Genomic DNA, 23,965 nt, shown 5'->3' with positions numbered 1-23,965 from the left:
GACAAAACAACTGTTAGATACAGATATTTCTCTAATAGGTTGGTGGAGATCAAAGAAGAGCTCAAAGGAAATGAAAATTTCATTTAAACCTGCACATAAAAACATCTTTAATTAGTGTTTAAGCTTTTTTGTGTGTTCACAATCCTGTTATGAAACACGTAGCTGAAAGCACAAAATTGATGTGAACAAAAGAGTGTAAAGCAAGTATTAATGCACCCTAACAATACACCCTGTATTAGGGCTGTTCGATATAACGATATATATCGGATGACGATATAAAAACGTCTACCATTTCCTATTACGCTATCGTTTGTTTCGTCGTGTCGTAAAATAAACTGTTTACAGCAACATTTTTTCACTGTAGTGGCTTTATTAATTTCTTCAAGTTCTCTCTTTCTCTTATATTTAATATAACCACACTATGGACGGACAAGCGCCTGTTTTTAGGTTAGCAACAGTGACGGTAAAACCATCGCGTGGCTCTGCTGTCCGCTTGTTTGTGTTCCACATAAACCTTTCACAATAAAGCTCAAGATCCTGTTGAGACTTTTCAAAATAAACTGAATCACGTGAAAGAGTATTCACAGTGCTTACGGATGAGAAGCAAAAACGAGCCGTCAGATGCTAAAAACTAAACCTTAGACTCAAACGTTAGAACAGGCGTTTCCCTGCGTAATAAATACAAAGAAAAAGGCGGTCGTTACAACCTGTGGCTAAAAATATAGTTTTATGCATTGGTTAAAACACTCGACTCCAGGTACAGGACACGCAGGTGGAAAAAGTTCACGTAAGTCGAGCTGCCCGAGATTCACAGAATTTACAGAAAATATTACGTTTTTGTGATTTATATCGTTGTCAGGACGATAAATGTTTTATATCGGGGATATGAGATTTTGGTCATATCGCACAGCCCTACCCTGTATTATTTTGCTAATGGCAATGAAAAAATTCTGTAGAACACATGTGAGTCATCTGAATGTGCTTTCTGCACTAGTAAACCTGCAGTCGCAAGATTTTCAAAGTTCCTTTGCTGCGTTTGACTGACTTGAAAAGACCTTATACATACGCATCATACATATCTGTGATCACACAGCCTCATCCCCCAAGCTGAAGGTTTAGTGTAATAAGAGGCTTAGTTATGTCGCACAGAAAAACCAACTTACACCTCCACTTTTTGCCCCATTGCACTATAGTGTTCTGTTCACCCCCCGCATCTTCTCCCACATCATTCCTACAAATCTACCTTTTTCGCAGCGACTCCATCTGTTTTTTAGTCGCATAAATTAGTTCCAAGCAGTTTCATATCAATTACACATTTAGATACTTCATTAAAGATTCCTTTTGCCCTGGTTGTAGTATGCAATGATTTAAAGCCCAAACGTTCCTCTATGACACATAAACTGCAGCCCCACAGATGAAGATGGCCAGCTGTGCTGTGTCAGTAGTGTCAGTGCTCTCATCCACAGCCACAGAGTATTCAATGAAATCTTTTCCCTTTTCCATCAACTGTGCTTGTAAATCAGAGACAAGATCACACATCCAATCAGCAACAGTATTTGTGCTTAAGCCAACATTTGAAAATGCTTGTGTTTCTGTGGACACAAGATGCCGCACACTTTAATCGTGGAGTATTTCAAAAGCTCTTCCTCTTTCTTCTCTGCTACTACAAAACCTGCTTTCACAGCAGCTCTCTGGCTTTGCTTTGATGTGACATCAGATTATCAGATTCTTCTCAAACTTCCAAATTCTGCACCTACTGCTATGTATCCAGGTTTTTGTACTTGTCCCAATGTCGTGTTGCATAGCGCTGTTTTTATTCTTTAATTGCTGGCAATGTCAATAAAATGATACTATCCCTCCCTCCTGTTTTCAAAATACACTCTTAGCTTAGCCATTTCTTAGGGACTAACCTAAATGTCAATATATAAACTCTGACTTGAATTCATCCACATACTACTGTGTAGAGGTGGGAATCACCATACATATTATTGCAATTTTTTAAAATATTTTGCGATATTCAGATTCTGTACATAAAGGTAAACTTTATCAATATTCATTATATCTAATATCAAAGTCTCGCACTCAGTCTTTCTCTCATTTCAGTCAGTTTTATTGTTGACAAACTGAACGGTTTGTATTACAGTCTAGTCCAACTTAACTGAATGTAACCATCTGGTACAATTATAGCTATTCTGAACTATGCAATTTATGAAAACTATGCAGCCCCTTCAGCAACTGAAGAATTTGAAAGTAAATTAAAACAAAATATAATTTTACATTAAATAAAAAAGTTTTAAACTGAATTAAAATAAAACATGTCTTAAATTAAAATAAGTAAACTGTCATGTTTATTGCTGCCAAAAAAAAAAGTTAAACACATTTGGACATTGAAGGAATGTCAGGATTCTTGCTCAGAAAAAGGATCAACATGCTCTGAAGTCAGAGTCCACAAAAACTTTTTTTGTAACAAAATATCGATTTCTGCTGTCCCTGTATCGATACATTATTAGCAAACAAAATATCACGATACTACACAGTATCGATTTTTTCCCCCACCCCTACTACTGTGTTACTAATGCATTATGGGACCGTTGTTTATACAAGTCTGAGTTATATGAGACAAAGATTGCTTTGGGATTTTAACCTTAAATGGTGGACTTTAGAAACTCGTCAGACTGGTGAGCTGCTGTGTTGTAAAATGACAAAACCATACATATGACCAGGATGTAAGCTCTTTATGCAGTGGAGTTGGATTTTTATGCTTTCCAAAGCAACAAGGAGATGAGGTCATGAGGATGGCTTTGGGTAGCAGCTAGAAGAAAGAAGAAAAAAAAAAAAAAACGACCTTCAACAACATTTTGGAAAATACTTCAAGTACTTACTGGCGAGTTAAAATTCTAACACATTTAACTGCTGTAGTTACATGAGACTATACACCCTACAGGGAAATCTTTAGGTTTTAAGTGTGTGTTCAGGGGGACTGAATACCACCATTACACCTCGGGCACTCTTACATCTCGGGCACACAGAAATTGTTGTGGCTTCTTTGACACACATCAACAGAGAGCAAGGGGACTACACCCTAAAAAGTTGTGCTTTAAGTGTATGCATTGCCATGAGATGCAAAGATTCAAACTGAAAACTGAAATACAAAAATACATAAACTATACAGTATGTGTTTCCAGGGAAAAAGATGCAGAAATGTGTGCACATATCACAGAAAAATGCCTCAGAGTCACACAAGCGTGAATGTGAGCTTGAAGCCATTTATAATTATTAACATGTTTGATGAGCAGGTGATCCCCATAAAAAGAGTCTGAGAAAATGTCCGGGAACATAGCAGTAGTAGTAACTAAAAATAAAGTTACCATTCCTTGCGTTTGTGAGGATCAGCCACAATAACACACCTTTGCCTAGCTATCTAGCTTCTCTCTGTATTACATCATACAGCTCCAGCAGATCCCAGAAGCAATGTCTGAGATCTCTGTTCAGAAGAGTGCAGTGCCAGGAACAGCAAAGAATCTCCCAGGCCTCTGGTAAAGGACCCGAGCTTTAGGGATAAAGGAGAGTGTGGGGAATGCAATTTTTTTTTGTATGTATGTATTTAATTATTTCTTTATTACAATGAAAGGCTGACCATATCGAATTAATGTCTGAATATAAATGAAATAAATGCGAATATATTGAATGAAGAGTGATGTTACAGAAGCTTTGGCATCACCTGTTGTTTTAGATGCGTAATGTTAAAACATGTCATGTGTCACAGTGTCACACTGTTACTTCTTGTTCGAGTTGCATGCTTTAAAATAGGCTGTAATAAACTGGCTATGCTTCAGCATCCTATTTGGACCTTTATGTTTTGCACTCCACTTCACTCAGTGATTCATTTCATTTTCTTTTTTCTTTTTACTTTAATGTCTACTTACTGTTAGCTGTTGGCATAAAAAAATTACACTGTTAAGTTTGTAAGAAATAAGGAAAATTTGAATTTAATTTTACATAATCTTCCTTTAGGACTGCTAAAGGTTCTACGATGAAGCAGTAGCTACATTTGTCATCTGTAGTAAAACACTGAAGCATCTCTTTTATTAGTTTGGACAGTACATGCATTTTCCATGGAATTGTGTCTTATTTCTATTACTTAGGAATGCTGCACCACCTGCTGACTTTTTCTACATCTCTAGTTCTGTTTACTGTGGTCCACGTCAGTTGATGACTTTGTAGACTTGTAGCTTTTCCCCGTCCTTTGTCGTTCACGCAGGGGAAAGATTCAAGTTAAATCCAAGTAAATGCGTCACTGCAAACCATGTGACAATATTTGGTCCACTTATATTCATTTATTTATTTATCTATACAGGCGTATGGACTGCCTATGTGTGCTTCCACTGCTGGCCGAACCACCATAATTTCCCTATTAGTTAATTAAGAAACACGCCTGACTTAGCTGGTTATCATCACAGCTCAACACCTGTGTGTGTGAAGCTGTGTCATGGTGACATTGCTTTGTTCAAAAAGAGCACATGTGCTTCATCCTTCATAAATGCTGACAGTTAAGCTGCTAGATTTGTATCACTCTGGGAATAGGAAACATCCGGCTCCACAGTAAAGAACTTGTTCAATGGGCTGTTGCTACCCGGAGCTTATCTTTCCAGGAAATGATGTGATGATTAAACAGCAGTAAGTTCAGAGGATTTGCAGCTGACCAGTAATGGAAATAATTTATAGTAACTGATAGTTTCGTCCAAAATAGTCTACAAATTGATGATGTGACACGATGACTTGTGTTTCTAGAGTAGTGTCAACACTGCCTTTCGTTATGGTTTGCTGTGTGTCATTCACTATGCCATTCACGGTCTGCAGTGCGTCTCTGGAAACAACAAATTTTATTGTAATTTACTGTGTATTGTATTGTAATCATAAACTTGTACACATGGGTTACTGTGTAGCATGGTTTGCAGGATTGCTGGTGGCTACTTTCAAGTCATAGGCAACTTTTTTTGTTTACGTTGTTTTTTAAATCTCAGCTGATGGTTTACAGAGTTTAAAGGTTTAAGGTTAATTCTACACAGAGACACCTAAACATTCATGTTCTGTCATTTTTTAATTTAAATGTTCACATCACCACGTTGTCTGTGACCAGAACAGGTTGAAAAGCTGACAAACCAGAAAGCATGACGAGTTCCACCTGAACTACCTATTTGACTCCCTTTATCTGACACCAGTGCGCTGTCACTGGCTGTGTGTGGACTCACAGAGCCAGAAACGTGTACTCTGACGACATTCTTGAAAACTTGGAAGTATACTACAAAGACAACTGACTAGAAAGAGCAGAAGCGTTTTCTCTTAAAGCGTGAATGAGACGCAAAATTAATTCCCTTTCTGGGAGAATTTCAATGCGACATAAAATCGCACACATCAACAATCCTATGCAAAATACACAAAGAGCACATTTGAATGGGATGGTGAATTACCGCCTTTCTAACTCCTGACAGGTGTAAGTGACACCGGCAGCTTTAATCACACGTTTCCTCTCAAAATTAACCACGAACGAGGAGGTACTGAGGCTTTCGCCAGCAGTGACGATTAAAGTGCGCCATTGGAAAGCAAGGTTTTATAAACTGGGGTTTGTCCATCCCATCCCACAGTGCAGTAACTTTACCTGCCCGGTGATGCCGGTGATAACGGCTACTTTCTTCTCATTCTTCGGCTCTCCATGAACATCGGAGCTAACGGTGGCAGTCTCGAAGCACTGAGCCATCTCTGACCGGGTGAATGTTTACGGTTTGCTGCCTCACTGACCAGCCGGACCCAGCAAAAGGCTTCCGTCAGTTTACCGTCTGAGTACCACCGACCCTCCGCCGCATCCGTAAACCAAGCTGGAAACCGCTGCACGCTGTTACGTATGAGGAAGCGTGATGAAGTTGGCCAATGGGAACCGAGCGAGAAGAAGCAGTAAAACACGCTTGCCTAAAGAGAGGAAAGCCTGTGAGCGCTAAATAGTTTTTTCTTGCAACAGCGTCACTAGAAGGACGGAGGGAGAAATGCAACCAATGACTGTTTCTAACAGCTAAGAAAAAGACTTTTGAACACTTCGCAAGTATTTGTTCACAATATAGGCCATAACTCACAAACCTGAGCACAACTGAAACTTTTAAATGTAGTTTAAAAATAAAACATTTTAGAGTGATCCTGATTATTTTCTGTTTTGTTTATATTATAGGCAGCACAATGTGATTAGCACTGTTGCCTCACAACAAGGAGGTCCTGAGTCTACGGTGGTGAGGTTTGCTGTTGTGGTACGCAAGCTGCTTGGCATACACCTTGTAATGAAGAAAATGACTTGTGAACATTATAGTAATAACATTTAATTGTTTTTAGGCATGTTATGTCTAATACTTTATTAGGAGAGATCAGCTCAAAGTGTTCTCTCCTTTCACCAAGCTCCATGAAAAAAGCTCGAACACTAACACGCAATTTTTGTGGTGATGTAGTGCACTTCACGTCACTTGTCCATAACGAAGCAAGCCTGGTTACACACCTCACAAAAGTCTTCCTAGTGCACAGTGTAAGACACACAGCCAGGGGCGATAGGTCAGACAATCAATGTATTCAGACACTGGATAAATAGTATAACTGTAATAAGTTACTTGAATTTTCAAAAATCGCCAGTATATGTTTCAAAGAACATAACTATTACTAACATAACATGACTATTTAAATGTTTTACATTTATATTTTCATTTTCTATTCCTACATCTGTCTCTTCCAGCACTACTCTCACCTTCTCATCTCCTTCCTCCTCACCATACCAGTATCTCTTGTTTTTTTCAGACTCTAGTCATCTAAGCCAGTAAACAACACCAAAGAAGAATCAACAGCACAATAAGCTCTTTGGCCTTGGCAGAAAGGATTTGGCACATTTTTCGCCAAACCCACAAATGCATTGTCCTTAAAATGTGGCTTCATTTAGGGGAAATAAACAGGCTTTCCAATGGTACAAGATGTATTACCAAACACAAAATTCCTTACTCTTGCTTCTTTTAAAAAATATATAGAGAGAGAAAACATTTTTATTTGAGCCAAAATTACAAATTTATACCAAGGATGTTAGCCTAAACTGTGAGTGGGGATGCATAATGAAGTGAATTGAGTAAGTTTCCATTTGATGCAAAGCAGATGCTGCCAAAAGCCTGGCATCTTAATCTTAGGAAAACCATCATGCAAATATCATAACTTCAATGAAGCAACCAAATATGCTCAAATATTCCTTACAAAGCCCAACGGAAAGTGATCCAGATCCACATCAAAATGTAATGGCTTTTATTTTTTGCTCACACCGAATCACCAAATTTCTTCATATTTAGCTAGAAAATTAGACAAACAGATACAGAAAGAAACAGAAATGGCCACATGTCTATCCCCACATAGCAACTTGGCTGAAGTTTGATTGTCTCCAAATCTGGAAAAATATGTTTTTCTAACTCAAAAGACATTTCAGAGAAATTTCAGAGGAAAGTCTAGTGTGGGCAGTTACATCTGTCACAGAATTGGTCTCTCCAGGGGCCAAAATAAACACAATTCACGACCAGAACTTGATAGGTTGACCCAGATAGGGGAGTCATTTAAAAAGATGATCCACAATGACTTAAGACAGTATCTTAAAAGAAGCAATCAGAGCTGCTCTTCATCTCTTATTGTTCTTGTACATTTGATCATGTATGACAACATCTGCTCCAGCTGAGAGTGTCAGTAGCCTCGAGAAAGTGTTCTCTTTCTGCTCAGCTTTTCTGGGAGCACAGCATGGTGGGAGGTGTGATTTCATTAGAGTGTAAAGTAAACATCATCATGAAAAAAGGAAAAAAGAAAAGAAATGTTCCCTGGGTCCTGAGAAGCACAGCAGTCTGACGATCCACCCAGCCTGATCAAACAAGAACAACACACAGCTCTGTTACAGCCCGAGGCTCCTCACTTGTTTGGGCAGCAGGTGTCTTGCTGTGCGTTTCCAGATATTTGAGTGACTGTGTGTGCACTGCTGTGCAGAGAGCTTCATTCTTCACACGTGTGTCGAGTGTGCAGAAACACCACAGAGTGCAGGTCTGAGTTCAAATGAAAGAACTTGAGATCAGATGGTCACTTTGATAGGATATCTAGCAATTCCTTCTTGGCAACTGAGAAGAACATTTCTCAGGAGTTTAAGTTGTTAATAGTGGGCTCTTTCAGGATGACAAGGCCTCCAGAGATCTTTTTGAAATAAAGAAAAGTTGTAAATTAGGACAATGCCTGTATTTTGAATAAAGAAAATGAGCACAGAGAAAGAAGTCCTTTGCCAAGGTCAGTGTCTTATCTTACAAAGGTATCAACAGTAAACAAAAATTCCATGTAGTACCCTTTGACTTTATGACAAGTGGGTGTGGCAGCAGTTACATCCACAAGCACCATGCAGCTGACAGAGAAACTGGGAGACACGTCACACTCATACAGTAGCAACTTATCCCACAGTAGGCTTTTCCAGAAGTATACTCTGCTTTATCTTCTTTCTGAGACCAGTGAAGCCTCACTTTACTAAATAAATATTACGTTATATTTAATAAGACTTCTCAGGAAAGTGTACTGAGGTCAAAGGTCAGTCCATCCTTCTAAAACTCCCTCCTACTGCTACTACAATTTTAGTCATATTTCAACAAAACTTGTGTCAGGTAATGACTTCCAAGGTTAAATGTGGTTTACTGTGGTATTCCACATAAATACAACTGTTGATGTACCAAATTAGTGGTTTTTTTTGGATCAGTGGGACCAGTGGAAATCATGACAAAATGACCGTTTGTATTAAATGAAAACAGAATTATTAATGAATGCAAGTGTGTTGCCTGGCTTAGAGGAAACATTTGCATCCGGTCTCTAGGAATCTTCTGACAATAAGACGTTCTAAGTGAGTGAGTCATCAATGAATTTTCAGGATCTTAGTTGCCTTTGTAACTTCATTCATTCCTTTCTTACTGCCAGTGAACAGTGCTGTCACAAAGAACAACGTACTGGTCAGCCAGAGGTAGTACAGGAGAGGCTAGCGTGGAGCCTGAGGCCATGTTAAGTCCATAGAACCTAGCAAATGTGCACAATGTTGCCCAGGTTGCTCCTGCACATTTGCTAGATTCTCCACTAGTGTAACATCTCTCAGTCCCAGATGTGGTGGCAGTGCAACATGTCATGCATGGATTGAAGACTGGGTCCAAACTGTTGTCCCATGCATTAACACCAACAACTCTTATACACCATCCATGTTAAAAGAGTAAGGTATCGTTAACAGAAGGTTCAAAGTCAGCGAAGAATGACAGATCCCCTTGTGGCCATGCATCCCAGCCGGGACAAAAGCTCAAACCTCCTTGAAAGATCCTGTGGGTCCCTGCTCAGCAGACTGAGAGGTGTCAGGAACCAGACGTCCGAAGCCACCAAGAGAACCCTGTGGCCAAATGCATCACACTGTTAACCAAGCAAGTGAAGTTTGTGGACGACACTACAGTGGTGGGTCTTATCACCAAAGGTGATGAAACGGCCTACCGGGAGGAGGTCAGTGCCCTGACCCACTGGTGTCAAGACAAGACAAAGACATATATATATATATGTACACACACACAAAGATATACATATTTAGTATACACATTCCGTAATGCACATACACTCTTATATTGTACATATATTTATTCATATACCTCACAGATTTACCCATTCTTATATTTTGCTTGTTCTTATGTTATTGTATTTTTACACACCTCTGTTGCTTGTGAAGCTCGCACACAAGAATTTCACTCACATGCACTGTATCAGTGTGCCTGCACATGTGATGTGACAATAAAAGTGATTTGATTTGATTTGAAGCACATTAGGGGAATCAAAGGGAAAGCATAAAGGAGACTCCCTGGCTAGGCACTGGTGAGAGCATCTACCCTTAGTTGGGCGCCAGCCTATACCAAGAAAAACCATAGATGGCAGAGTTGTGCGCTTGGACAGAAAGATGTCCAACCAGGCTATGCTGTACTGATTCCAAATCATTTGCACTACTTGTGGGTGCAACTTACACTCCCCTTAGGGGACTCTGTGGCAAGAGTGTCAGTCTGTTTTTTTGGTCTGCCCGGGAGATTCATGGTTCTCAGGGAAGTAAACTGTGAATGCACTCATGTTAGAAACCTCTGGGCTAAGTGACTGAGTGACCTCATCACCCAGATGGTTTATGTGAAAGGCTGCTGAGGTGCTTTCTGTTCAAATGAGGACGTGGTTGCCCTAGATGTCGGGAACTCTTCTCCCTGGGGTGGCTGTAGCTCCGGAGGTAGAGCTTCTACTGAGGTAGTATTTACTGACTGGAAGGTTAGTGGTTTGATTCCTTGGCTCCCCCAGTCTGCATGCCAACTGTCCTTGGGCAAGATACTAACCCCATTTGCCCCTGTCTCGTTGCTGCTGTCTTACAGTTTATCCATCTTTAAGTATATAAGCTCTTACATTTTTCATGTCCTTGAGTTGCATTATCTGCCCCTCCCTCTCCCATTACTGCTTTGTGTATTTTCCCTAGTCTTCAGACACTAATAAACATTTCAGGTTTCATTGAGATGAGGCTGGGGAATGAGCAAGTGAATTTTCGTTGGTCTTGGATGTCCTCTTCCTTTCCTTTTCCCAGAGCCTTGCTCGCACTTCAGAGTTTTGATTTACGCTGATAAAAAGGGGCTCATTCTGGTACAGCAATCAGATATTTTGATGGATGTTAAAAGATCCCCGAGTTGATGGCAATACAAATTTCAGCAGGTCACAGGGTGGTTTTATGTGACAATGTAAACTCACAACCCCAGCCCGTTATCTGGTGGATTTATGAGAAAAATGTAATTCTCAGCTGGAAAACTCACTGGAGCTGTCTGCTAACTCAGCATATCAACTAATCAGTGAATCGCCCTCATTCTCATACTGGTTTTTGTTTCCTCTCTTTTTTTGTTTTTAACTTTGACCCATAAAATTGGTTATCTTCTCTTTGTTGGACTGTCGTTTTTCTTTTGCAAATAGCCAAAAATCCCTCGCTGTGCACAGGGACATGTTTGTTATTGCTGGAGAATGAGACTGAGGGGGACTCAGTTGGAACTCAGTTGTTAAATGAGGTTTGGATTCTCAGCAGCTGACTGTGTGAAGTAATGATGCTTCCAGCCGCTGATTTCCCGTAATGCTGCATTAATCACTGGACATACAATCCTTAGTAGGGATTCAAGCACAGAATCTCATGAGTCATATCAGATATTTAAATACAGTTACATCCTTTCAATCATTTGCTGTTGTGCAGTCTTCCTTTGGCTTGGGTTAAATATTTTGACAGTTATTTAAAGTGGGATTTTGGAGATAAGTGGATTAAAACGGCTAGTAAAACCAGGAGACAGGGAACAACGGAAAACGAGTAACTTTAAAAAAAAAATTAAACACTACACGTGGTCTGTGCATAGTGAAATTAAAATAATGGGAATCACATCTGAAACAGTCAAAGAGGCCTTCATACAAATCTACACAAGGCCAAGTTTAGCAACCTACAGCTACTTTTGGTCTTAAGAATTGCAGATACACTATAGATTACAAGGATTAAATGTAACCTTAGGCATGTTTTCACGATTTAAGGTACATTTCTCTTTCTGCGAGGCTGTAGAATGCTGATTTGTAGAAATTGAGTAATATGAAAATTAAGTAGTTAATATACCTCAAATACAAATAATCCTTTGCGTTTCTCTCCGTACCCTATTTTGTATCTGGTTCAGATTTTGAGATGAAAGGGTCAAATATCTGGTGAGTCTCTTTTGGTTTGGTTTGTTTTTTGGAAACATGGAAAGAGTCAGGATGCATTTACAAACTTATGAAAACATAAGAAATTATAACATGTTCAATTAAGAAGATTTTGTAGCAGGACAATCATCCCAAATGAACTTTAAAACTCAGAAGATTAAAGATGACCAAGGAATGCATTTTCATGGACTTTCCTCTACGTGCGCTTGTGGTTTCAATGAATCCGGTGAATCCATCTATGCAGCTTGTTTGAAATTGTTAAGCAGATATTATGCAAGGGCGCAAAGGCAAGAAGTAAATCATGGATGGAAATAAGCCACCCCCCATAAAATCTTATTTCATTTTAATGATCAGATTGTTCAAACATGTTATTTCTTTAGTTGTCAGAAAATAATGTGTCCCAGTCTCCAGTGAGACAAAGAGGGACTATTCCTCCGTTTCCTCCAGGAAAGGGCAGAGCAGGCTGTACCTGCTGCGGAGACTCAGGTCGTTTGGAGTGGAGGGCCCACTCCTGAAGACCTTCTATGACTCTGTTGTGGCTTCTGCTATCTTTTATGGCGTGGTCTGCTGGGGCGGCAGCATCTCTGCTGGGGACAGGAAGAGACTGAACAGGGTGATCCGAAGGGCCAGCTCTGTTCTAGGATGCCCTCTGGACCCAGTGGAGGTGGTGAGTGACAGGAGAACGGCGGCTAAGCTGTCATCCCTGATGGACAACATCTCCCACCCCATGCAGCAGACTGTGACAGCACTGAGCAGCTCCTTCAGTGGGAGACTGCGGCACCCACGGTGTGGGACGGAGAGATTTCGCAGGTCTTTCCTCCCCACTGCTGTCAGACTCCATAATAAAGACTTTAACTGATCAAGCACACACATCCATACATATGCAATAATACTAAGTGCAATAATCCTTTCTGTCATCGTTGTATTTTTACTCAGTTGTATATAGTATTTGTATTTGTATTCTATTTTTATCTTATTGTATATTTATTTTATTTTATTCTACTGTATATAGTATTTTATTCTATTCTGTACAGTTGTGTACTGTATTTATTCTTATTGTATTCTAATTTTTGCCTCATAACTTTTGCACTGTCCACTTCCTGCTGTGACAAAACAAATTTCCCACGTGTGGGACTAATAAAGGTTATCTTATCTTATCTTATCTTTCCCCACATGAGGGATTTTCCTCTGAACTGAGCAACTCTAGTTGAGGTAAACAGGCGAGATAACTCACTGCACTTCTGCAGTAGGGCAGAAAAGGATACACACCATATGTGTGCTATTGGTATTTCTGTGCTTGCATGGGTTCTGTCAAGGTACTCTGGCTTCCTCCCACAATCCAAAGACATGCAGTTAGTGTGTTTAGGTTAATTGGTTATTCTAAATTACCCATAAGTGTGAATGTGATTGCAAATTCTTTTCTGTCTCTCGGTGTTATCGCTGCAATAGACTTGCGACCTGTCCAGGGTGTACCCTGCCTCTCGACAGCTGGGATAGACTTCAGGCTACCCGTAATAAGTGGAAGAGAATGGATGAAGCAGCAGCTGTATGTGAAATTTGTTATAAATCCATAAAATTGAAAGATGCACATGACAAGTTTTATGTTAACCAGACTAGACTTTGTTGAACACTCCTAAAAATAACCCTTTACGTGAACTTAAATAATCGTGGAAAGGATTTCCACATTAATAAATGGCTTTCTATTCACACTTCTGTTTGTATTTGACTTGGCCTAACAAAATTTGCATGAGTTGGATCATTTCCATCAAATTAATTTGGACTCAAGTGCAGTAAATAAGTTGATTCATCATTAATTAATTAAGTTGGTCCAACTCAAGTACATTAAGCTGGAATAACAGAATTGCATAATGCTTAAATAAAGCAAGCTCTAACTGGGTCTTGAAATGCCAGATTATGTACAGAACCAGTGCCAAGTAAAGGCTTTTGACTTTGACCTACCTGAGACAAGTCACACAGTGGCTTCAGTGCTTGCTGTACCTTCTTTATCTTTATGATATGACAGCGTACACAAGAGAGGAAAGGGGGGACCTAGACCACTGTATTGAGGGCTAGAGGCTTTGTTACATGGGTTACCTACTCTGCTGTGAGCAACAGGGGTGCCCTACTTTAGAACCTTTTAAAAAATCAAAGAAAATTCCAAAGCAGAAGTATCTTTACTGTCATATTTCTTTTTCAATTTCCAAAAATACCCAGTAAGTAAGATGCACTATGAATGTTGTCTGGTGTGAGTTATTTATTAACATAATAATATTTCATAATTACTGATCTCTCATAATTGCACAAGAAAACCTGAAAAAGAAATAATAAATTCAAATGCACAAGTATTGAATTCACAGAGCTTTTCTGCTTCCAAATGGAAAAGCAAACAACTGAGCGTTGAAGTCACATTCAGTTTTCATCTCCTTGAAAGGGATGACAAAGCAATGGCTGGTGTCTTCTCTGCTCTGTTGTTGGCTCTCCGTCAAACTGAGCTGCACAGATGCACTTACCATCTGTGCATATCTACATTAAATCCTGCTCTTCTCCATTGAAAAAAAATCACTTATTGAATAAAAGCTCTTCAAGTACATTCTGGTGTTGAACCAGTAAATAAATGAACATAAGAATCCACTTCAGTCATGAAAAAAAAAAAATATATATATTATTCACAGGTAGTATTCTGTTGTTCGTGATGCCTTCATGGAAGGTGAAAGGGCTACTCCAAACTGCCGAAGCAAGACAAGGTGGCGGCATAAATGCATACAGAAGGTGATAGGGCTTAAAAATTAGGGTGAACGATGGCACAAACCAAGATATATTCACTGGTTCACTGATCACTAACATTTTGTCAATCCTCAACGGGAAGTGAGGGTATGCAGTGCTGTGCTGTACACAAAATAAATTAATCAGCTATGACTTCTAATTCAATCAAATTCTAAATATACTTAAAGTTATGTTCAAGAAAAAAAACATTTCGTTTTTATAAGACTTGTAAATTAAAAGAAAAAAAATCGCAAAAATATATTATTCAAATAAGAGAATTCAGTCTATATTGTGTTTAAAAATGTTTTCTGACTCTTAGAGAAAATAAATGAAGAAAGTGCAAAGCATGCAAGAAAACAGGACAATATGACAAACTGTGGCTGAATAACAATGATGGTTTGATGCTATACACAGCTGATCTGTCATATATGTGGAAGCAGACAGGTCACGTGGCCTTTATGTGTCCAACAGTTTGGGTTCTTCATCATCAGTGTTTTCAGACACTACAGAATAGGAGTGTCTGTTATTACCGTGCATCACACTATCTGGAGTCAGAACTGCAAGATATGGAGCGATGCAGAAGACGGATGGAGGAGAGTAGTTATCAAGTTCATACACAGGTACAGCAGCATTGGTCCAGTGTTGGGCTCCAGCTCCTTTCATTATCAAAAGGCATGCCGAGGGTCTCACATAGTTTCTAAGAGGAAAGCAAACAATATGTTTGGCTTAATAGAAGAAAAGTTGAGAAACTGTCCTACAATAGGCTCTTTGGGTTGAAAATTAATTAAAACATTTATATATAAGCTAACAGGAAAATGAAGACAAAAATCTCTTACTTGTCTTACTCTCTGAAGGAGGACCATGCGTGGAGTGGCACTTAGTTTTCTGCAGTAAGAGGATCCAGTAAAACTGTTTGTTATTACACTCTTTGAATTAGGATAGCAAACAGGCTTCAAAGATGCATAACACAAACACTTTTAAGTCTTCCTTTCATGTTTACAATAGATATTACACACATATTGGTTCATTTGCTTACATGCAAAATTTACATCTAATGTTGTTACATAAGTACAAATCTAATCAAGTGAAATTTACTTGAATGGTACACATTCATATTTGAATTAATAAACTTTTGATCTTTTATATTTCAGATGCATTTTACTAATAAAAAGAAGCATTTTTAAAATTGTATTTTGTATTATTCACTGTTTACTATAAAGTAAATTTTGCGGTAAGGTGAATTTAGTATTTACCTTGCGATTTAGTTGATAGTGCAGACTCCGGTCTGACAGCCAGGGATGTTTGAGGGACTCTGTTGCACTCATCCTCCAGCTCTTGCTTTTCACCAGAAGACGTGTGATAAAGTCTTTAGCTTCATCTGAGACGTCTTTAAACTCCTCTTCCTCAAAGTTCCACTCACAGGCCAGGATGTTGTTCAGCGTCTCGTTGTCATCATCCCCCAGAAACGGAGACAAGCCGCTGAGTCTGGACATTAAGAATAATACAGATGTCAGGAACTGTACAGGTTGTGTCTCTGTGTGTGCACTGAATGAACTCCTTGACTCACAGCATATAGGTGATGACTCCAAGACTCCACATGTCCGTTGGGAATGACACAAACTCGTAGTTGATGACTTCAGGAGCTAAAAACTCAGGCGTTCCAAAGTTGACCTTTAGCTTCTCCCTAGGCTTATACCTGTCAGAGGAACCAGAACCATAAGAGAAAAACATACTCAAATAAACCAGTGCATGAAAGATGAGGTGACTATAAATCTTACCTCCTGGCAAGGCCAAAGTCAATGATTTTAATCTTGTTAGTAGCTCTGCTGACACAAAGAATGTTCTCAGGCTGAAAAAGAACACAGATTCTGGTGTCACATATACTGTGTTTTAGAGGCCGTTCTTCTTTTTGGCATAGGTGCAAAAGATAAAGAAAAGAACACAGACAACACCCTAAATTTTATTTCATTAACAGAGATGGAAGCTTTTATTTTGAAACTTTATAAACTTGTCTTTTCATTAGACTGTTTAGGCTCCAAATGAATGTTGTAACATATTGAAAAATAAATAAAAATACTGAAAGAGATTATTCCTACTGTGATGCGAAGACTCAAGTAGGTTTACCTTGAGGTCGAGATGTAAGATGTACATTTTATGCATGTACTGCAGCCCTTCACAGATTTGCCGTATAAATAGCACCGTGTCCAACTCTGTGAGGTTGTAGTTCTCGTCAATGATGCGGTCAAACAGCTCCCCTCCTTCCACACTACCACACAAAGAGAGACACTGTTACAGCCAGTTCGAATTTGTAGAGGCTCTTTTTGTATTGTCACAGACACACACAAACTTACTATTCCATGACCAGGATGATGTCGTTACGCGACTCAAATGCAGCGTATAGCTGAATGAGGTTGGCGTGGTTCAGCTGGTTCATCACCTGGATCTCATTCCTCACCACCTCCTGATAGACGGAAATGAAATGTAAATCAAATTTAAAATCACATATAGGAAAATGACACGTAAATATGGAAGTTAATGAATGACAAAACTATATTAATTTTAATTCAATTGTATTTTTTAGAGCCAAATCACAACAGTTGCCTCAAGGAGCTTTATATTGTAGGTTAAAGATTTAATAATACAGAGAAAATCCCAACAAACAGAAAATGAGCAGCACTTGGTGATAGTGAAAAGGAAAAACTGCCTTTTAACAGGAAGAAACCTCTAGCAGAACAAGGCTCAGGGAGGGGCGGGGCCATCTGCTTTGACCAATTGGGGGTAAGGAGAGGAAAACAAGAAAAAGCCAGTCTGCAAGATTTTTAAAGCTTACAAGGAATAAGTTATGAACACAAATAAGTCATGCTTGTCTTGAGGATTTTCAGTGTGTAACATATCAGCTGTTGAATTTGTAAAAAAAAAAAAAAAGACCTTAAAAGCCAAGTGCTGGTTATATTTTGCCTTATTGAAGCATGTCAAAAAGTGCAAGAGTGCCTTTTGCTTCACTGCACAATTATTCCTCTTTGGTCCCTCATATCATAAAACTGGAGCGATCAAACAGGCAGGGTCCTTTCTATGATTTAAGCTACTGCAGACTGCTATAGAAAGGTTGGTTTGGTCAAGATGGTATGTTAGGGACGAGGTAGATCAAATCCTTCATGGCAGTTTTTGCTTGTGGTTCAGTTTAAAATGTTCAATGGAAACAGAAGTTACAGACCTAAGGGACTTGATTAAAAAGTAAATATTTATATTAGCAGCATGCAACTCATAGCAGCCTGTGCTACAGCCATTCGGGGGCATAGTTAGATACAAATAAGACAAAACAGACGTACAGTCAGACACAAAGTGCCAGCTGTTTGGTCGTGGATCATCATTTGAGGATCTGGCTACAAGTTTAATGAGCTTTTTAAATACTTCAGATTATAATCTAACCACACAGCTATACTCTGACATCTGACCTCCACCGCATATCTAGTTGACTGAGAGAAATAAAGACACAATGGGGCTGACAAATGCCCATTACCTCAGCGTGTCTATTTTTAAAATCGAATCCTTTATAGTGTAGTGATAAAAGTGACCATGTATTAGACTGTCTGAGAAAACTGGCATCTCAGCAGCATCGCTAAACCTGGATTCTGTTTCGTATTCAGCATTAACCAGCCAATCATTGCTGCACCTTCTCTTTCTGGCTCCGGGCTTTGATGATCTTGGCAGCCAGAGTCAGACCAGACGAGTTCTCTACGCACTTGTGGACTTGTCCAAAACGTCCCCTAATGAAAGAAAAGCAAACACACGGAGGAGTTAGAGGTGTGGACAGATGGGATGAAGAGCCGGAGAACAACCATTCTGTAAATTGGATTTTATTATTAAAAACAAATATTCCTGGCGCTGAAATATGATGTTTCACGTTTGCTGGTGTTTGCTGCTCAAGCGTATTTGGATACGGTTTTGATTGGTTTTGTTCAGGATCTCTTTAATGTTTATGTCGGACCAATTAAACAAAGGGGTTTTATGAATCAGCTGCCATTAAAAAGCTGAAAATTCTTTTAAATATCAAAATAACAATTTGTTTGTGACTCTTACTTATGTCTATACATTATAATAGTTTATTGACTCGTATAGAAATTCAGGCTATGCTCTTGTGTAATTTGACAAATGTGTTTGCGTGCTAAGGAGTAATCTTCTATTTGAGAGGCAGGATTTAGCGCTGGTCTGTTACATCAGAGAGCCCCCTGAGGGTCAGCACCATTTGCCCTTTGGGGGGGCAACTAAAATTATTAGCGCAGGGTGTGAGATCGTCTGTTATTTCATTATTGAGTGCCAGTGCACACTAAGCATCTGTGCCTGTAACTGAGCGAAATGAAAATAAAGTTCTGTAATGAGAGATGAATGTTCTGAGTGTTTCCCTCACCCTCCCAGGACCTCCTCTCTGTTGATAGTGTAATAGGTGGCGATCTGGTGGGGTTTGGGAGTAACGATGCGGTGGTCGAAAGGTGCTAGCGGTGGAGGACTTGAGTCTGAAGAAGAAATGAAAAAGAAAGGCAAAGAGAAGACAAGTTACTGTTACTGAGTGCAGAGAGGGAACGAAAGGCTGAGGAAGAGGTCTCAGCACCCAGAAACAAAGTAGTTTAAAATAGCAGCATGCCGGCGTCTCATTATGTGCTCCGCCAGCTGTGCTCGCTGACATGTTAGTGACGCTCGCACAGGCATGCTGTTATGACACTGAAGCTGATTTAAAGTCTGAGGAACGCAGAGGCAAATGTCATAAAGTAACTCATCAAGCTGAGTCTACACGGAGAGCCTATAGGATGCATGAATACTGCGCTGAGCAGTCCAGGATTTTGAAACACTGAGGTCATGAAGCCTACATCTTTTATGGATAGCACTGGAAATGGAAAAAAAAAAAAAAACCCTCAAAGATGCACTATGAAAAGTGTCTGACCGTTTTTTGCTGACTGTCACATATCTTTTATTTGCAGCTTATAGCAGATTTAAACAACAGAAGTTGACCTAAAGTGCTTTTTTACATCTCCCCCCAAAAAATACATTAAAGCTGAAATGCATGTTTTGTTGTGTTAAGTAAAAATCACTGTGTTTTAATGATCATTAAAATGTGTTTTGAGTTTTCAGATTGATGATGATTCATCTCATTCATCATGAAACCCTGTCCTCCTCTAATAGTGCCCTCCATGTTCCTGGGATTGGATCGATATTGAAATTTGCAGTATTGCACAGCACTACTTCTTGATCTTTGTCAGTCTGCGGTCTCTACTCCCTCACATGCACATTGATAAGATACTGCATGTATACAATATATTGACTGACACTGACGGTGATTCAGAGGCCTAAATTTCAAAACACAAGTTCCTGAAATCTTTCCTTACCTGATTTCTACAAACACTCCCATTTACATGTCGTAGCATTAGTTGTAGAAAGCAACAGCCTACACCCCAACCTCCCTGGACCGTTCAGAAAAGAAGCACTCACACACTTTCTTACCAATAATAAACTCCTTTATTTCCTCCGCCGCCTCCCCTTCGTCTTCTGTCTTCGCTTGGTCAGATATGGAGACCTGTGGCTCGGCTCCCTCTACGACCTGTCCATCAGCCCTTTCCACTTTACTGTCCTCCACCCGGCTCTTTTTGAGGTCGTCTTTTCCAAGGTCTTCTTCCGGGACGTGGCGTTTGCTACAAGTGGCCACATCACCAGCCTCCTCGGAGCTTCAGAAAGGAAGGCACAGAATATGAATGTGTGATGTGGTTTGAAGTTCCCCTTTTCCTCCCCCAACAAAATAATTTCCTCTTAGCTGGCTTAATGATCCAAAGAAGTACAAGTAAAGAAAATAAATAGTTAACTTAATGAATTTAATAGCAAGTAGCATAAAGATATATGGTAGCTTTGCTAAGACACACCTGTCATACTGAAGCACAGAGGCCCTGCAGAGCCAGGCTTTTTCTGATTTTGATGATTCTTCTCTATGCGTTGTCTTCACATCATCTTTCACTTTTCCACGATTTTCAAGACTAACATCTTCTCCATTTTGCTTTTCTTCTTCTTTTTCTTGTTCTTCTGGCTCAGAGTCTTCAAATATACCCCCCTCTCCTTCCTCATCCTGCCTTTCCTCAGCCTCCTCCTGCCTTTCGTCTGACTGGGCAACAGAGGTGTGCGGTTCTTCAAGGATCAGCGTTTCCAGATCCTGTCTTCCACTTCTTCCATCCCCCTCAGCCTCTATGTTTATGTGCGAATGCTCGGTGTTCTGCCTGTTGAGCTTTTCCACCTGTTCCTGGAGCACAGGCTCATTCAGGGAGGAGGTGTCTGTAGTGAAGAAAATACACGGATACAACCAGATGTTTGGTGAAAACGCTGTATTATATTTACTAAAAATGAATGTAATCAGATGATTGATAATCCTCAGATAGATGGAATTCACTCATCACATATTTACATCTTATGCTAGTCTGGGTGGTCACTTGCTCGATAAGTCTGGCCCAATTCAGATAAAAATCTCACATCATCCTCTGGATAGTTTGTTGCAGAGTGTTGTGAAGACACGAGTGCAGATCCGGTTCTCAGATCCATATTAAAGCTGTCAAGCTAAGACCTAAATTCTGATCTGTCATCTGTGTTTCAAATTTTGCTCATATATACATGTATTATGCGAGCTTGACATGTAAACATGGGGGATTATTGCAGACAAATACTGTTTAAATTTTATTCACTTTGCCTTTTGTGTTCTGACTGTTTACATGTTGGTCGATGTGAATGTATCCTATTTATTTAGATACTGTTTCATTCTCCTACTTGGGTCTCTTATACTGTCTTCCCTCACTTTTGTCAGATTGCGATGTCTTCAGTGTCTTTTTGCATTTTTTTCTTCTCATTGCCTGAATTTGTAGTGTTTTGTTTGATTTCTCATATATTTAAATAAAGGCTGAACTGCCTCTTGTCTCCCTTTTTATGCTGTTATCCTTCAAACATGATGAAAACTGTATTTATGTCTGCCAAAAAGTCAGCAGATGTAGCAGTGCAGCCATGCGAGACTTCCAGGGATCATTACATAGCTTGTCTACATATAAGATTTAAAATTTTTAAAGGCCTTCTTAATATGTTTCCCATCATTTACTTATATTTTATGTTTTTATGCTAAACAGAACACATATCTTATATTACAAAAACAATTCTCAGAAATCCTGAACTGGTCTCCCTGTTATATTAAAGTCCGTTATATTCCATGATGTACATATATTTCAGATTTATGATGTATTATATGCAGATAACGAGTTTAGAAATTTTGTGGTGGGCTCTGCATAAACTTGTGATTGTGGATTGTGTAATATCTTGTTTGAGTTTACCTGACGTTTCTTGCGGTTTTCTCTTTTTCTGGGCCTTTAAACCTTTCAGGCTCAGCTTGGCTTTTTCCTTATCATCCTTTGCCTGGATGTTAACAGAGGAAAGAAAGATCAGGTTTTAGACATTGTGCGTAACATTCAAAAGTGGGGCAAAACCTGCAATTGGTGGAAACTTCTCATAGAAAGGAAAATTGCTGATAGATGCAGATATTTCCATTTGTGCAATAATGTGACAACAAGCTTCAAAGCAGTTTCTGTTGGGAAGGTTTTCCCTCATAACTCAAGTGTATTGATGTCTTGCTCAGCAGATGCCTCCTTCTGGCCAAAGAGGAAATATGTGGCATTTCAACTACAGCAGTTGAAATGCTACACATCACTCGAATCAGTTCCACACTTTAAAAGAGAAATATTCACTTTATCCCTGCATACAGTATATATGACAGTCGCCATATGGTGCAACAAATCTGTCTCCTTAACCCTGTATCTAAAAAAAGCCTCTGAATCAGCAGTGTAACCATAGATTATATGAATGCATGAACTATGCAATATATGTTGCATGTGTTACACATCTGTAACATATATTCATATTTGGTTACAGCACTAGGAAGTGAGTCTCTCTAATAAATCATGGCATTAAGAACGATTAAGAATTTGACGACTGTTGGACTGAAGCTGTGCAGCTGCACTGCAAGCTGATAAAGACGTGGTCTGGGAAAGATAACCAATGTGACATTAATCATTTACACCTCGGAGGCCGATCACAGTCTCAATGGTAAATCACTTAACATTACAGCAGGCACAGCAGAGCCAAGACCAGCCACATAGGAGTCATATCTAAACTCAAAGGAGTTAAAAGGCAGAGTTTTAAAAAACATTGCCATTTAAATGTTATTTGAACTGTCACATATACACAATATGAATACATTCAGTCAAGAGGATACCAATGCAACCATGCTCACTATACAGTGAGACCTTTCACTTTCACTGCCATGTTCAACAATGCAGATAAAAATGATGGAACTTTAAAAGTGCTTTTGCTAGATTCTAGTGGAAAACTTGCTCATGATGTCGTTTAAACTTCTCACCTTCCTGTTGGCTTTCCGTCCAGGCTGTTTGAACAGAAGCTCCACCAACCTGGAGCTCTTTACCACCTCACCGATGAAGCTTATCACCTGCTGGGTGCCCTCCACCAGTTTCTCCACCCCCTCCAACCTGCGTCCCTGACTCTCCATGTGCTCACTGGCCCTCTCCATGGCCCCATGCAGCTCCCTGCATACTGCTTCTACCCCAGACCCACAGCTTTTTCCATGGCTTTCTTCACGTATTGAAGCTAGATCCAAACCCATACCCCTGACATCCTGCGACAGGCCATCCAGCTTGATCAAGACAGTCTGTTGCATGTTGAGCAAACGCTCCATCTGAGAGCTCAGGAAGTCCATTCGACTTTCCACAGATCGCAGGGCAACATCATGAGGAGAGCAAGAGGATGATGATGAAGAAGAGGAAGAAGCAGCTTGAGACTTTTCTGATCCATTTAGAGAAAGCTTCCTTCCACCTGGCTTCTGCCCGTGAAGAGGGTTTGGATCATAAACCTTGGCTAAAGAGTTAACAAGGCTGGAGCTCATGATTGACCTAAACGTGACTTCTAATAAAAAGCGTTTATTTAATCTAAAGTCCAGTTACTCTCACAAAGTCTCAACTAGCACAAAAAACATAGTGCCAGACAAAGCTGCAGACAAGTTGAAAGGACTGGAGGGACAACAGATAGCTCTCTTCCAATCCTTCACCACCGAGCTGAGTTTTAAGAATAGCAGATGGCTGTTCTCCCAATTACAGTGCAACACCGCTGTGGACGTAAGGGACTCGGTGGCCAGTGATAAGAGCTGAGGGCTCGAGTGTACAGTGGGGGATGCTGGGGAGGGTCGCTATGTGACATTTGAGATACTTCAAAAGCCCTTCAGTCAGGTGTTAGAATCCCAAGAATGCTGAACTAAATATGATGCTGTAAAAAGCAAGATAAACAAATATAGTTTAGGGCCAATAAAGAAAAGCAT

The 23,965-nt window shown here is 39.7% G+C and overlaps 2 protein-coding genes across 3 annotated transcripts in view; both read right to left on the bottom strand.

Annotated features, from left to right (window-relative positions):
- gmds (GDP-mannose 4,6-dehydratase) overlaps nucleotides 1-5,933 on the bottom strand; it is a 198,178-nt gene extending 192,245 nt beyond the window's left edge. The window contains exon 1 of the mRNA XM_085252085.1: nucleotides 5,660-5,933. Within this exon, the coding sequence (XP_085108211.1) occupies nucleotides 5,660-5,758 (99 nt within the window). The 5' untranslated portion in view covers nucleotides 5,759-5,933. The remainder of the gene's footprint in view (nucleotides 1-5,659) is intronic.
- Nucleotides 5,934-14,023: 8,090 nt separating this feature from the next.
- mylk4b (myosin light chain kinase family, member 4b) overlaps nucleotides 14,024-23,965 on the bottom strand; it is a 34,116-nt gene continuing 24,174 nt past the window's right edge. Inside the window, exons 1-13 of one of the 2 annotated variants that reach the window (XM_085252128.1) lie at nucleotides 22,997-23,899; nucleotides 21,915-21,996; nucleotides 20,475-20,877; nucleotides 20,062-20,282; nucleotides 18,974-19,079; nucleotides 18,239-18,332; nucleotides 16,917-17,026; nucleotides 16,690-16,831; nucleotides 16,344-16,414; nucleotides 16,133-16,261; nucleotides 15,819-16,050; nucleotides 15,402-15,450; nucleotides 14,024-15,262 (exon numbers count right to left, since the gene is read on the bottom strand). In XM_085252128.1, coding sequence (XP_085108254.1) covers nucleotides 15,252-15,262; nucleotides 15,402-15,450; nucleotides 15,819-16,050; nucleotides 16,133-16,261; nucleotides 16,344-16,414; nucleotides 16,690-16,831; nucleotides 16,917-17,026; nucleotides 18,239-18,332; nucleotides 18,974-19,079; nucleotides 20,062-20,282; nucleotides 20,475-20,877; nucleotides 21,915-21,996; nucleotides 22,997-23,536 — 2,190 coding nt within the window. In that variant the 5' untranslated portion in view covers nucleotides 23,537-23,899 and the 3' untranslated portion in view covers nucleotides 14,024-15,251. Of the gene's footprint in view, nucleotides 15,263-15,401; nucleotides 15,451-15,818; nucleotides 16,051-16,132; nucleotides 16,262-16,343; nucleotides 16,415-16,689; nucleotides 16,832-16,916; nucleotides 17,027-18,238; nucleotides 18,333-18,973; nucleotides 19,080-20,061; nucleotides 20,283-20,474; nucleotides 20,878-21,914; nucleotides 21,997-22,996; nucleotides 23,900-23,965 lie in introns of those variants that run through there. The other variant, XM_085252129.1, reaches the window with a different exon arrangement.

The sequence above is a fragment of the Mchenga conophoros genome, linkage group LG17 (genome assembly GCF_057382185.1).
Source record: "Mchenga conophoros isolate Kocher_MC1m ecotype Shallow Benthic linkage group LG17, M_conophoros_male_GT1.1, whole genome shotgun sequence".
Classification (NCBI taxonomy): domain Eukaryota; kingdom Metazoa; phylum Chordata; class Actinopteri; order Cichliformes; family Cichlidae; genus Mchenga; species Mchenga conophoros.
The sequence above is the reverse complement of the archived record's forward strand: the minus strand, read 5'-3'. Positions and strand labels throughout refer to the sequence as shown.